Below are 15,041 nucleotides of genomic sequence, written 5' to 3'. Positions count from 1 at the left end.
GCCATACATTAATATAAATGACTTCAAGAGGTCATTGTAGATGGAGTAATTGTCATGGTTGTCAAGGTTGCACTTTTGTAAACAATTATTAAAAAAAAAAGTTTTGGCAGGTACTCTTCCCCACTTCCGGGAGACTGTGCCGCCCCTCGAAAGTTCGCCCCCCCCCCTCCTCCGCCGTTGGGCCATTCAGAAAGCGCAGCGCACTTTGCACATGTGCAGTAGGGTACCAGCCGGTTTCCCTTACCATGGATTAGCGGTGGCAAAACCCGAGAGCCAATTCGAAAATCGGCTGAGGTATCGACATCGCAGGAACCCTGGACAGGTAAGCGTCCTAATATTATGTTGTTGAGGACAGGGGCCTCTTTCCGACATCCCTGGCCATTAGTTGTCGGGGTATGCAGGCAGGGGGCTTATCGGAATCTGGAAGCCCCCTTTAACAAGGGGGCCCCCAGATCCCGGCTTCCCACCCTATGTGAATGAGTATGGGGTACATTGTACCCCTAGCCAGTCACCTGAAAAAAAAGTGTCAAAAATAAAACACAGCACACAGGGTGTTAAAGTAATTTATTAAGACAGCTCCAGCGTCTCATCCGACTTCCTCTCCCCTCTCCTAGTCTTCTGCGCTGATGTCTTCTAGCCCTCTCCGGTTCTTCTTCCCTTTCCGGGCCTTCTCCCTCTGTCCGCTGTCTTCTCCGCTATCTTCTTGCTCTTTTGCTGGGTCTTCCCCGTTGTCTTCTTCGAATGTTGACTTGAGGCTCTCTCCCGCTCTAATGCCGGGTAGGCGATGTGCCACTACTTATATAGGCATGGGCGGGGTCACCGGAGACCCGCCCCTTATGACATCAACGCCAATCATGGCCTGGGCGGTGACGTCATAATGGGCAGGGCCTCCGGATGAAGTCACACGGTGACCCTACCCCATGCCAATATAAGTAGTGGCACACCGCGCAGTCCATCTGATGCTATTCTCGCCAGACAATGCTGCTTTCTAAGGGTATTCCTGTTGCTCCTTCATAGATGGGAAAGCCACCCAAAAGTTGGCTGTACACTGTGCAAATTTTGCATAGTGTGTGGCCCTGCCTAACTTGCTGCATTTGACAAAAGTAATTATTGCACTTGGATAAATATAAATCCAAACATATAGCAGCTAGCACAGTATTGATGGGGACTATAAACAATAACAAGTGGTAATGGTGCAGCGCTGTATTATATAAAGTCTGAATTGAAATGAAAAGTTCATAAACATTCAAATAGATGTTCTTAAGCTGGGTAACAGTGGAAGCAGTCACCAACACTCAATCACACTGACTCTTACCCTAAGGTAATATTGTATAAGCATCATCTGATGGCAATCTAAGCAGTCCTCCACTCCAAGAATATCACTTCCCTCTAAGCAGGCTTAGCATCGATACCAGATAATGGATGCCGATTCAGAGATATATTCCATCAACAGCCCACACGAAATGTCAGTAAGAACTCTTCACCAGGGCAATAGTATTCTCAAACATAAGTGGAACAAACCTCATTGCACAAACATTCCAAATAATGTTTATGCCTATAATACCAACCACAGTCCGGCCATCCATGTGAGCAGGCACAACCCTGCACAAGCGCTAGTGACTCTCTTTTTAACTAAAGGAGTCATTGGTATCTGGTAAGCAGATATCTACTACTTCGAGGTGTTTTTCCTTTCTTATTTTTTCTTTGGTGATGGAAAACCTTTTGTTTTCAGCAACAAGATTGGGATAATATTGAAAGATATCACTTCAACTACTTCTATCACTTTTTTATGTGGACAATCAATCACTATATATATTTTTTTCACTATTGTGGGCACTTCAGTGTGTAATCTAATTATGATTTGTCATTATTATGATTTTCATTTTTTTTGGTAATGCAGGAGATATATTTATTTAGAGCACTTGAATAGTATGGTATCTAGCGCCCCCTAGCTTTCTTACATTTCCATTTTCTTGGTAATGCAGGAGATATATTTATTTAGAGCACTTGATTATTATGGTATCTAGCGCCCCCTATCTTTCTTACATCTTTTTTTGATTATCTATTTTTTTGATTATTCAAAAATTGGGGAGCAGCTTACACTGATTGTTTACATATTTCCACAAATTTTTTTTTATTGTTGGGAATGTTTTCTTACTAGATGTACCACCAGTATATGTAATTCATATATAGTATCTGCTATCGACACCACTGGCGCGAAGGTTTCTATTATTTTCTAATGTTTATTTAAAAACAAAGAAAAAAAAAATCACATGTTCATAGTAGAATACAGGCATAAAGAAATGACCAGCATTTTCAACCAACAAAATGGCTGCTGCCTCCCAGCACTTAATCGCGTCACACGTTTCTACTCCTCCCTAACGGAGAACATTTAGCAGCTAGCACAGTATTGCTGGGGACAATAAACAGTAACAAGTGGTAATGGTGCAGCCCCTGACGTTTCGTCATCGGATGACGTCAGGGGCTGCACCATTACCACTTGTTACTGTTTAGTGTTCCCAGCAATACTGTGCTAGCTGCTAAATGTTTATGAATATTTGATTTCAATTCAGACTTTATATAATACAGCGCTGCACCATTACCACCATTTGACAAAAGTAGATCGAATGAAGGAGCCAATTCTGTTTGATTTATGACCTCTGACTCATTCCAGCAGTATTTCAGTCTGCATGTTATCTATTCGTAAAAAAGCACATTGAATGCACGTTTCTGAGTTAATGTATCTATTATCATTATCTCCTATCCTTTACAGGTAACGTAAAACAGAACCCAAACTTTCAAAAAGTTCCTCAAGACGGTGAGTGAGAACCCAAAAATGGATGTCATGGAATATTTTGAGATTTGTAGATTTTGATCAAATAATTACCTAATTTCCTACTTTTGTTTAAAAAAAAAAAAAAAAAAGCCTTTATGATAGTAAATAGATAAAATATTTACTACTATGATATTTAAAGATGAACTCTTTGAATACACCACTGTCTCTTTTGATAGAGTGGGAAAAAGTTTAAACCCCTTCTGTGTGTTTTGTTTTTTATCTTGGAGGCACAACCGAAGTGAGTAGAAATCCCCTCTTAAGCCTTGTACACATGATCAGATTGTTGGCCAACCGAGTGTCAGACTTTTCTCCGAAGGGCGTGTGCCAGAAACTTGTCTTGCATACTAACGGCACACAATTGTTGGCCAATAAACACGAACGTAGTGACGTACTACGTGAAATTTCAGCTCTTGAGCGCCACCCTTTGGGCACCTTCTGCTAATGTTTGGTGAGCATTGATTCCGAGCATGCGTGTTTGTACTTTGGACTTTTGTGTGATGGACTTGTGTACAGACGATACGAAAATCTGACAACAGACCGTTGTCCGCCGAAAATGTACTAGCCTGCCATCCAACATTTGTTGGCCAAAAGTTGGACAACAATTGTCTGAAAGAGCGTACTAACAGTCGGATTTTAGACAGTCTGTCATCACACAATTCCCTGCCGAAAATCCGATCATGTGTACGAAGCTTAAGACAGTTGTCACTGTGACCAGTTTCTGCACTGGAAATGTCCCCCTTACATCCTGTTCTGGTGACAACTGTAATATGTTTGATTTTCCATTACTTTCTGTACCCATGACATTGGTCTCCAGGACAAAGAGAGGGTTAATCTTATGGAGGTAATGCAAATTCACTATTTTACATGAAGACCAAAGCATTCATTTGTGAACATAATTGACATGCCATGTTCCTTCTTTAGGCACCACTCTGAAATCCATCAACGATTTCCTGTTCTACAGTCAGGTTGATAACATCAACCTCTTCAAGGTAATTGCATTTAAAGGAATGATTTTGACAGGACCCCCAACTGTTTAAACTCTTTCCATTTATAAAAGGTAGCTTGTTCATTAGTCTGCATCCCTTAGCTCATTAGTGCACAGACGATAGATGAGAGTAGTGTGAAGTCTGAGCTGTGCAGGGATGGATGGTGAATAATTGAGGTTTGGCCATAGATGTCTATTCAGTACTCTGCATACCTATGTCGGCAGTAGTTGGAAGAAGAAAAGAGTTTAAGTGGTTGAAAACCCTTACATATATTCAATGAAGTGACTGGCATCAGGTGTTACATGGATATGAAACATATACTTCTACATAATCTGCACCTGTTTATCTGCTGTCTTCTCTCTGACAGCCATTCAAAATCCAGAATTTATACAGCTTGTCTGAGCTTTCAGAAAGCAGGGGCAGGGAGCTGAAGCTACACTTTGCAGAGCTCAGTAGGAGGAAAGGCACACACCCCCTTACCTACAGGAACAAAGCTGAGGCTGTCAGTCACAGTCTGTGTCCTGTCCATTGCCGGTCACCTTTTTCTCGCTTAGAGACAGGAAAACCTGTCAGGAGGTACTCATGCAGATAGCAGAGGAATGAGGCAGCAGACAGAAATTACACTTAAGCCCGCCATAGATGGATCGAATATCAGCTGGTTTAGCAGGGACTGGCTGAGATTCGATCCATCTATGGGCAGGTTGATTGTGTCCAAGTCAATCCATCGATCGACTTGGGTACAACCAGCATGTCGGATTTTAAGCATGCGATTATTGTCAGCGGCTATAGCCACTAGCAATAATCGTGTTCTCCTGGCGCTCATGTTACACAGCACTAATGAATCCCTATTAGTGAGCCAAACTTTACATTTAAGCCTATGTTCACACTGGAGCGATTTGTCATGCGATTTGTCAAGTCGCAGCCTATTGGCGGCAATGGCACTGTTCCAATCGGTGCAACACCGATTTTGAGGTGCCGCACCAATTTGCAAAAATGGTTCCTGTGCTACTTTTGCCGATTTCAGGTGCGACTTCAATAGACATCTGGGTATGAAGCCACACAGATGTTTGTCAAGTAGCACCTGAAATGGCGCTGATCTGAGCAACCTGGGTCTGTCTGGATAGTGGACATTGGCTTGCAGAAAGTGTTTTTTCTGTGAATATCAAAAGTTCACTGTGCAGCAGGCTCTTTTTCTTGTTGCAGTAGCTCGAAGGGCTTAACCCCTCTTTATTTAGGAGTTGTCTTTCTGTGCCATTTTTTTAGTTTTTTTTATAAAAGATAAGTATGGCCAAAGCTTTTTTGGCCATGCTTCTCTTGTGGGTCACATGAATTTCTCTTACTTGTGCTCTCCTGTGACCCAGAATCAGCCAACAGCAGGCTAAAACTTGCTGTTGGCTGAGAGCCTGAGACATCCGATCCTGTCCACTCTTCAGCCAGGTGCTCCAGGGAGCCCTGAATGGGCAGAACAGAGAGCAGTGACTGACAGTCGTCACTCTCTGCTTAGAGATGACTGAGGAATGAGTGATCAACGGTCATGTGATTGCTCAGTTCTCGGGTTTATAGTCGGCAGGGGACAGCTGCAGCATCACGCCAAGTATAGATGTTTGCTTTGTTTTTTCTATCCCCACACACTTTAATATCAATAAAATTATCTCTAGTACAGTAAATCAGATCTGTCTTTTTGAAGACTGCTACTTTGTTGTAATCTCTGAAATATCCCTGTCTGGTGTGACAGTGTGTATTACAAACATTTCTCATAATTGTTATCACAAATATTGTGAAAGGTTTGTGTTTCCAATAAAACACATGGTGGCAGCTGTTTGGTATGGAGTGGGTAAAACTGCATAGTTAACTGAACCCAGTGTCAACCTTGTATACACGAAGGTGTATGTTAATTAAACTGAGAAGTTTTTTTCTCAGTTCAGTTCTCTGCAGTTCTCGGAGGAAAATTATCTCCTCTGCACCCTGTTTATGAAGTGAAGAGCCTCAGTTCTCAGTGGGAGAGCAGAGAAGAAGTTTTTCCTCTGAAAACCTAGTACATGATCTGGCACAGCAGAGCCGTACAGGTAAGTGATACGGTCGGCAAGCGGTTAATGAATACTGAGCTGCATTATATTGTGCCTTTTATATCTTCCTGTAGTTTAGCTTTATTGTAGAGGTGAACTAGTCTGTCTATAAACAACTGGAGTATGTACCGGTCTAAATTATGTCCCAGCTTCCTCTACCATTCCTCTTACTGCTTTGTACAGAGGGTGGCACTGATGGGGAGTCTAAGGCCCCTTTCCCCCTTGGGCCAGGGTCGGCGGTAAAGTGCTGCTATTGTTAGTGGAGCTTTACCATCGGTATTCAGCCGCTAGTGGGGGCGGTTTTACTCCCCCGCTAGTGGCCGAGAAAGGTTTAAAAACCACCGCAAAGCGCCTCTGCAGAGGCGCTTTTCCGGCGGTATAGCCGCGCTGTAGCATTGATTTCAATGGGCAGGAGCGGTAACCACACCGCTCCTTCACCGTTCTAAAGATGCTGCTAGCAGGACTTTTTTTACCGTCCTGCCAGCGCACCGCTCCCGTGTGAAAGCCCTCGGGGCTTTCACACTGGAGACAAAGCAGCAGCACTTCCAAGTCGGTTTGCAGGCGCTATTTTTAGCGCAATAGCGCCTGCAAACCACCTCAGTGTGAAAGGGCTCTAATGCCGCGTACACACGGTCGGACTTTCCGGCATACTTGGTCCGGCGGACCAGAGTGTGCCGGACAATCCGCCCGTGTGTAGGCACCGGCGGACTTTTCCGGCGGACTTTTTCCCAAAAGCACGCCGGACCTAGATTTTAAACATGTTTTAAATCTTTCCGTCGGACTCAGTTTCGGGCGGAAAGTCCGCTCGTGTGTGTGCTGGTCCGACGGAAAGCCCGCTCGTGTGTAGGCTGGTCCGACAGACCAAATACGACACGAGGGGATGGTATTGCATCTCGCGCTCGCTGCAATAGGAAAAACAAATCTTCCTATTGCGGTGAGCGCGGGGCATACCAGGCCCTTAGGTCTGGTATGGATTATAAAGGGAAGCCCCTACGCCGAAAAAAACGGCGTGGGGTCCCCCCTAAAATCCATACCAGACCCCGATCCGAGCACGCAGCCTGGCCGGTCAGGAAAGGGGGTGGGGACGAGCGAGCGCCCCCCCCCTCCTGAACCGTACCAGGCCGCATGCCCTCAACATGGGGGTGGGTGCTTTGGGGGAGGGGGGCGCCCTGCGCCCCCCCCCCCCAAAGCACCTTGTCCCCATGTTGATGAGGACAAGGGCCTCTTCCCGACAACCCTGGCCGTTGGTTGTCGGGGTCTGCGGGCGGGGGCTTATCGGAATCTGGGAGCCCCCTTTAATAAGGGGGCCCCCAGATCCCGGCCCCCCACCCTATGTAAATGAGTATGGGGTACATGGTACCCCTACCCATTTACCTAGGAAAAAAGTGTAAGTAATAAAACACACTACACAGGTTTTTAAAATATTTTATTAAACAGCTCCGGGGGGGGGGATCTTCCTCCGGCTTCGGGGGTCTTCTTCCGGCTTCGGGGGTCCCTCCGCTTCATCTTCTCCCGGCGTCCGGTTGGTTCTTCTCCGCTCTCTTCTCCCGGTGTTCCTGTTCTTCGGCCGGCTCCTCTGCTGTCTTCAATTAGCTCTCTTGCCAGCAGAGGTCCGGGCTTCTGGGCTTCTGGGCTTCTTCTCTTCTCTTCTCCAGATGTTGACACGACGCTCTCTCCTGCTGGACTGCTCTCCGAGGGCTGCGTTGTGACTTATATAGGCGGAGACCCCGCCCCCTTTTGATGTCACAGTCCCTGGGCATGCTGGGACTGTGACGTTTTAGGGGGCGTGGTCACTGGGTGATGTTGACCACGCCCCCTAAAACGTCACAGTCCCAGCATGCCCAGGGACTGTGACATCAAAAGGGGGCGGGGTCTCCACCTATATAAGTCACAACGCAGCCCTCGGAGAGCAGTCCAGCAGGAGAGAGCGTCGTGTCAACATCTGGGGAAGAGAAGCCCAGAAGCCCAGAAGCCCAGAAGTCCGGACCTCTGCTGGCAAGAGAGCTAATTGAAGACAGCAGAGGAGCCGGCCGAAGAACAGGAACACCGGGAGAAGAGAGCGGAGAAGAACCAACCGGACGCCGGGAGAAGATGAAGCGGAGGGACCCCCGAAGCCGGAAGAAGACCCCCGAAGCCGGAGGAAGATTCCCCCCCCCCCGGAGCTGTTTAATAAAATATTTTAAAAACCTGTGTAGTGTGTTTTATTACTTACACTTTTTTCCTAGGTAAATGGGTAGGGGTACCATGTACCCCATACTCATTTACATAGGGTGGGGGGCCGGGATCTGGGGGCCCCCTTATTAAAGGGGGCTCCCAGATTCCGATAAGCCCCCGCCCGCAGACCCCGACAACCAACGGCCAGGGTTGTCGGGAAGAGGCCCTTGTCCTCATCAACATGGGGACAAGGTGCTTTGGGGGGGGGGGGCGCAGGGCGCCCCCCTCCCCCAAAGCACCCACCCCCATGTTGAGGGCATGCGGCCTGGTACGGTTCAGGAGGGGGGGGGCGCTCGCTCGTCCCCACCCCCTTTCCTGACCGGCCAGGCTGCGTGCTCGGATCGGGGTCTGGTATGGATTTTAGGGGGACCCCACGCCGTTTTTTCGGCGTAGCGGGGTTCCCCTTTATAATCCATACCAGACCTAAGGGCCTGGTATGCCCCGCGACGGGGCTAGTAAGGTGTCAATCTCGCCGATAAAAGCGGCAAGATTGACATCCTTTTCTAGTCCCGTCGCACCTGAGTCACGTTCAAAATGAACGGACTTGTCCGTGTGTGGGCAAGTCCGTTCATTCTGAAAGTCCGCCGGAACTCCGGCGAAAGTCCGTCGGAAAGACGGGCGGACTTAGCCCGCCGGAAAGTCCCGGCGTGTGTGGGCAAGTCCGTCCGTTTTAAAGTCCGGCGCACCTGGCGGACAAAGTCCGTCGGAAAGTGTGCCGGACCAAGTAGGATAGAAAGTCCGCTCGTGTGTACGCGGCATAAGGCACACTTTGGCACAGCTGTCTATAGTCTATCTCCATGAGAGCACATGGCAGTGTGACAGTGCCACTGCTGCATTGTAAAGCAGTTGGTGAGAGTTGTCATACTACTACAGGTTGCTGTTGAAATGGCAGAATCCTCAAGTAAGATTTGGCAAATTAAAAGCACCACAGCACAAAAATATTATTATTATTATTATACAGGATTTATATAGCGCCGACAGTTTACACAGCGCTTTACAACAACATTAGGGCAGACAGTACAAGTACAATACAATTCAATACAGGAGGAATCAGAGGGCCCTGCTCGTTAGAGCTTACAATCTAGGAGGGATAAATCCTAAGTTTTGCTAGACATATGAAAATTGCATCATATAATTCATTTTTGTATTGAGGCTTAAAAAAGTTTTATGTAAAAAGTATTCTTGCACTTTAAGTGGTTTGCACTCTGACCTGTAGCTCTGGGGTCCCGGTTTTGGTTCCAAGGTTCTTGATCGAATTTGTATATTATACCCCTTGTTTGCTTCTGGGTTTTCCAGTTCCTTCACAAACCAAAAAAAATACTGGAAAGTTTATTGACTAACATCCATAATTGACCTTAGTGTTTTTCATAACTGTGGTAGGGTAAGCTCCTGTACAGGAAGAGTCTAATGTGGCTGTGTAAAGCTTACCCAGTTAGTCTATTTTATATAAATGTATTGTTAATATTTAACATCATACTTCTTGGTCTGACCACAGTAAACTGAAAAATGATTGTAGTTTATTACTGCTTTGCAAAACTGGAATGAATTAGATTCAGGGCTCCAGAAGGCGGGGGGGGGGGGCGCTGTGTCAAAGTAGATGTGAAATGTTCAATTAACCCTGAAAGTCCTTTTAAATATGAGTCGACTTGTCCTTGACTCTTTATTGATCATTTTCTCTACCGCTGCATTTATCTTACCTGTCAGTGTACTTCACATACACATGTCCACCTGTCTGATTACTGTTATTGTCCCATCGTTCTTTTTCACACTGCTATAAATCTTTGTCGTCTTCAAGAATTTTTTACAGAAATATGAATTAGAAATTAAATTGCTTTCTGCTTTGCACCTGTGCCCCTTCCTGATTTGTTGTCTTCTGTTTTCCACTTAGGTGCAAAGGTACTGTGTGAGGAGTATGATCAGCCGGAAGGTGAGCTGGAGCAGTGTATGACTTATGACATTCCATGGTATTAAAGGCTCCCATGGCTATAAATTCATGTGCAGATATGCTGTATGGTCCAAAAACAAAAAGCTCATGCTAGACTTTGGGAAAATGACACCACATCCCCAATAATGTAGAGTATTCTGAGAAGTTTTTTTGGATGGGACTTTTTAGGCACCAAACATAACAATATAATAAAAATGATTTTCAATTTATTGATATAAAACTGTTAAAAAACAAGACCATATCATACAATGTGACATCCTTAAAACCAAACCACTGGATATTGTAGTCATATGACAAAATCATAAAAATCCACAACCGTTGTTTATATGTAGCATGGAGGCCCCAACGCGTTTTAACTCCAGAGGGTCTTCAGCAGGGAACAAACATGTTCAATTCTACAATGTGAACAAGAATCAGAATCCGAGAATCAGAAACAATAAAAAGGTAAAAAAAAATTAGATGTTCCTAAATCTAATAGCATCTATAATAGTAACAAGGACAGATGAGACCCGGAACTACCCCACAGCATTTAATGAATGAATACAAGGGATGCATAGAACAGCAGAGCAAGTGATGTATACAACTCAAAAAAGGATTAAAATCACTTACATTGAAGGTAAAGAGGAAAAGGAAATTATGCAGACTGTCATTACTGAGTCCAAACTGGTGCAAAAGTTTTAGGATCTGAAAAGTGACGATGCCTACCATAAAAGTAGAGCAACCCACTGAAACTTCACACTAATGCCCCATACACACGGTCAGACTTTGTTCGGATATTCCGAGAACGAAATCCTAGGATTTTTTCCGATGGATGTTGGCTCAAACTTGTCTTGCATACACACGGTCACACAAAGTTTCTAAACGCGATGATGTAAAACGGGACTATAAACGGGGCAGTGGCCAATAGCTTCCATCCCTTTATTTATTCTGAGCATGCGTGGCACTTTGTTCATCGGATTTGTGTACACACGATCGGAATTTCCGACAATGGATTTTGTTGTCGGAAAATTTTATATCCTGCTCTCAAACTTTGTGGGTCGGAAAATCCGATGGAAAATGTGTGATGGAGCCTACACACGGTCGGAATTTCCGACAACAAGGTCCTATCACATTTTCCGTAGGAAAATCCGACTGTGTATACGGGGCATAAAAGGATGAAAAAATGGTATATAAAAAAATTCTACTATTCAATGTAAAGGTTGTGTGGAAAAGGGGGAGGAAACATAACCAAAGCACTTACCTGTACAGCACTGTGCAAGCCAAAAATTATTTTTATTATATTGTTACGTTTGGTGCCTAAAAAAATCCCATCCAAACAACTTTTCTAAGAACAATTTACGCTATATGACCAAAAGTTTATGAACACCTCACCATCATATCTATAGGAGATTGCTGGGCATTCAGTTCCAAAACCTGGCCATTAAAATTAAGTTGCTCCCCCTCCCCCCACCTTATCGGCTGTAACAGCCTTCACTCTTCTAGAGTACATCTGTAAGAAGCTTTGCCCATTCGGTCAAAAGCGCATTTGTGAGGTCAGGTACTTACCTGGCTCGCAGTTGGTGTTCTGACTCATACCAAAGGTGTTCAGTAGAGTTGAGGTCAGGGCTCTGAGCAGGCCACTCAAGTTCCTCCGCACCAAACTGTTCAACACATGGACTGGCTTTGTAAAGAGAGGCACAGTCATGTTTAAACATTAAAGGGCCTTAAAAATTCTTACCACAAGGCTTGAAGGACACAATTGTCTAAAATGTGTTTGTTATTGTAGTATTAACAGTACACTGGAAACACATGAAAGCAGTAATTTTGAGAGGGAACCACATATTTTTGGCCCTATAGTCTGTCTTCCCCAAGAACGACATGAGGGTAGATATTTGTTCACCTTTGTTCAACACAATCCAGCATCTGGACCTCTGTCACTCTTGCTGAGTGAAATCTTGGCACTATGTACTCCATGTGCGACAGTGGTGATTGGCCCTGCAGTGTCAAATGGAGTGAGCCGCATGTTCTTCCAAGCTTTGAAGTACCGGGTTTTTCTGGTGTTGATTGGATCGCCGGGGGAGCAAAGAAAAATAAATATGTGCTGCTCGGGTTTAGGGGATTTAAACAACTTTGTTGGTTTGTCCTGAAAAGGCAATCACATATTTAGTAAATGAAGGAAGAGCCCAATTATCGAAATTTGGAGTATTGCTTGATTTTGTTCAGCCAACTACTGTCATTTTGCGTATCAGCCCCTCTTAACTTGTAATTTGCATCCTGAGTGAAAGTTGTGATTGTGCTGCATTAGTGCATGAATATCTGCACTATTTACCTGACACTTCCTCCAAGTCTGTCAGGTTTGGATGCCACCATCTGCCTATCTCCATGAGAAGAATATGACTCTCATCACTTTTAACTTTAGACAGTCTCTCATATTTAATTTGTTGAAATTGGATGATCCTTTTTTTAGCCCATCAGACTGCCAGGTAAGTTTGTTTTTTTTCTAAATTGATGATTAATATATTCTCTTCCAACATTTTTCTTTTCAATTCAGTTGTTTGGCTTCATAGAGAAATTTCAAGGCTTGGAAGTTGGCATTCCCATCAAAGAGAACCAAAAGCCAGGTGGCTTGCAGCAGTTTTTACAAAACCTCAACCAGAAGGGCCAGGCTGGAGGTGAGTCGTAGGGCTTTAAAGTGTAGGCCTGTGGCTCAGACTATAATTTTAGGCAAGAATATAAGCAGTAGTCACTGAGAGTTACTGGCACATACCATTACTTTAACTCTGCGAGCCCTATGCCTCCTCCTTCCCCACCACATTTCCCCTGATGTATCCTCCATTCACCTCTCCAGCCTGCATACTAGATTATGAGTAAGCACCACCACATTGCTAAAGGTGATTCCTGTTTGAATACTTCATCTCTCACAGCCTGAAACATGTTAGGCTTACTGTAAACATTTGATTGTCCATGCTGACTCTTAAATAACAATCAGGCTTGATAAGTGTTTTTATTGAAGAGGTTGCTCATCTGACTAGCTGGAAAAATCTTTTTCACAGAAAAGGAAGGAAGGTATCAACTGTGCCTTTTGCCATTTAGGTCCGTAAGGAGCAACAGCAAGTCCCTGCCAGTTATGTCAAAGACATTTTGTGTATGAGAGAGGGGTAGAGAAGGAAGCGCCACCTGAGTGTAGTATTAACAAATGATGTTTAATGACACCAGGTAAAAAACACACTTACAGGATAAAAACATATAAAAGGCTCATCTGTATAGGTATGTGGTCCTCGGTGTTCCCTCTGATCCTGTGGTGGTGACGCTGCAGGGATGCTGGGCTGCAGAAGGTGGATTACCAGCCGGGAGCTCCTTCTGTGGCCATAGAGCTTGCCTGGTTGACTGTTCTGCCATGTTCACCCTAATTTACGGTGTGCAAGCCAATGTGGAGACAAAGGAATTTTAATATAAAGATAAACTGAGGGTAATTACATATACTAACAATGTTTTAAATATGTTTGATTTTTAAATATCCAGGGATTTGCACTACAGGGTACTTTAAATCATAATCACAGACAAAAAAATAAATAAAAGCTCAGTGTTTAAAGTTAGGCCAACGACCATTCAGTGATTTGCTACTGGCCTCACCACTGTAAACTAATGAACTTTGAAATCTGGTTGTTCGGGTTCATACAAAGTGTTGATCTTTGCATTTGGCCTGGGCAGGCTTCTGAGCTACAATCTACCATACACCAGTTACTATAATGTAGGTCAGGGGTAGGCAACCCCTGGCATGGATGCCGCAAGCGGCATACGAAGCCTCTTTTGCCGGGACTCGACTCCCTCCCCATCAGAAGAGCAGCGCAGAGAAGTGTCAGTGAGACACTAATGCATTCCAATTTCAGAATTCCCCATGCCGCACCTGCACTGAGGGGGAGGTTCTGTGCCCCCACACATTGTTAAAAGATGGGAAACATTGTTTGGTTCTCTAACTTTGCTATAGCTGCGATCATCAACTTTTGTGATGGGGAGTAGATTGGGTGCAGTTCTGCAGTTTCCATGAGGAGGAGGACTGTCATTGGCCACTGCTAAAGCCAATCACAATCCTGCTAGCCCCATCCATCATCTGGAGGAAGATGACTTGCTTGGTTGCCACTACCAATCTCAGAAAGAAGGGATTTCACTGTGATTGAGAAAACTACAATCAGGTGACAATTTGTGGAATTACTGTTGAGCTTCTGGGAATTTTGTTGAAATTATTCCTGAACCATTGCTTCACTTACTACTGATTCCCTGCACTCTGTGTCCCTTTAAGCTACAGCCAGTATTCAGCGCAATGAAAATCACACCCAACTTTTGCTGCAGCGCAGAGCGCCGCATTTTTCTCAGCTGCGGGGGGCCCAACTTATGATCCTGCACACAGGCCCACTGCTTTCAGAAAATGCCCCTAAACTGGGCTCATCATTGTGCATCCATTCCAGATGCTTATGTGACATTACATACATCACATACAAGCATGTGGGCTGGATGTGAGAGGGGTGGATCAGCAGGAAGAGTGTGCCAGGACAGGTAGATGTGTCTCATCTCTGCTTCCTTTTACCACTCTGCATATCATAGATGAGAAAGAGGGTACAGCGGGGGAGAAAATGAGCAGAAGGGGTTCAGAGGTGGGACAGAAGAGCAGAAGGGTACAGCGGTAGGGTAGATGTACAGGGAGGTACAGTGGTGGAAGAGATGAGAAGGGGGTTCAGCAGTGGGGTACAGTGATGGGGCAGATGAGCAGGGGGGTTCAGTGTTGGGCCAGTTGAGAAAAGGGTTACAATGGTGGGAAAGATAAGCAGGGGGTTCAGTGTTGGGGCAGATGAGAAGGAGGTTCAGTGGTGGGACAGAAGAGAAGGGGGGTACAGCAGTGGGGTAGATGTGAAAGGAGGTGTATTGGTGGAACAGATGAACAGGGGGTTACAGTGGTGGGGCAGGAGAGCAGGGGGGACAGAGGTGGGGCAGAAGAGCAGGGGGGACAGAGGTGGGGC

The 15,041-nt window shown here is 45.1% G+C and overlaps 1 protein-coding gene across 5 annotated transcripts in view; it reads left to right on the top strand.

The window, feature by feature from the left end:
* The window catches only part of DDX11 (DEAD/H-box helicase 11), a 226,642-nt gene that overhangs the window by 167,788 nt on the left and 43,813 nt on the right, over positions 1-15,041 (top strand). For all 5 annotated transcript variants that reach the window (XM_073621668.1, XM_073621667.1, XM_073621669.1 and 2 more), the window contains 4 exons: positions 2,774-2,818; positions 3,758-3,825; positions 9,991-10,029; positions 12,578-12,698. In XM_073621668.1, the coding sequence (XP_073477769.1) occupies positions 2,774-2,818; positions 3,758-3,825; positions 9,991-10,029; positions 12,578-12,698 (273 nt within the window). The remainder of the gene's footprint in view (positions 1-2,773; positions 2,819-3,757; positions 3,826-9,990; positions 10,030-12,577; positions 12,699-15,041) is intronic.

The sequence above is a fragment of the Aquarana catesbeiana genome, linkage group LG03 (genome assembly GCF_042186555.1).
Source record: "Aquarana catesbeiana isolate 2022-GZ linkage group LG03, ASM4218655v1, whole genome shotgun sequence".
Classification (NCBI taxonomy): Eukaryota; Metazoa; Chordata; class Amphibia; order Anura; family Ranidae; genus Aquarana; species Aquarana catesbeiana.
This window is presented reverse-complemented; position numbering and strand designations above follow the sequence as displayed.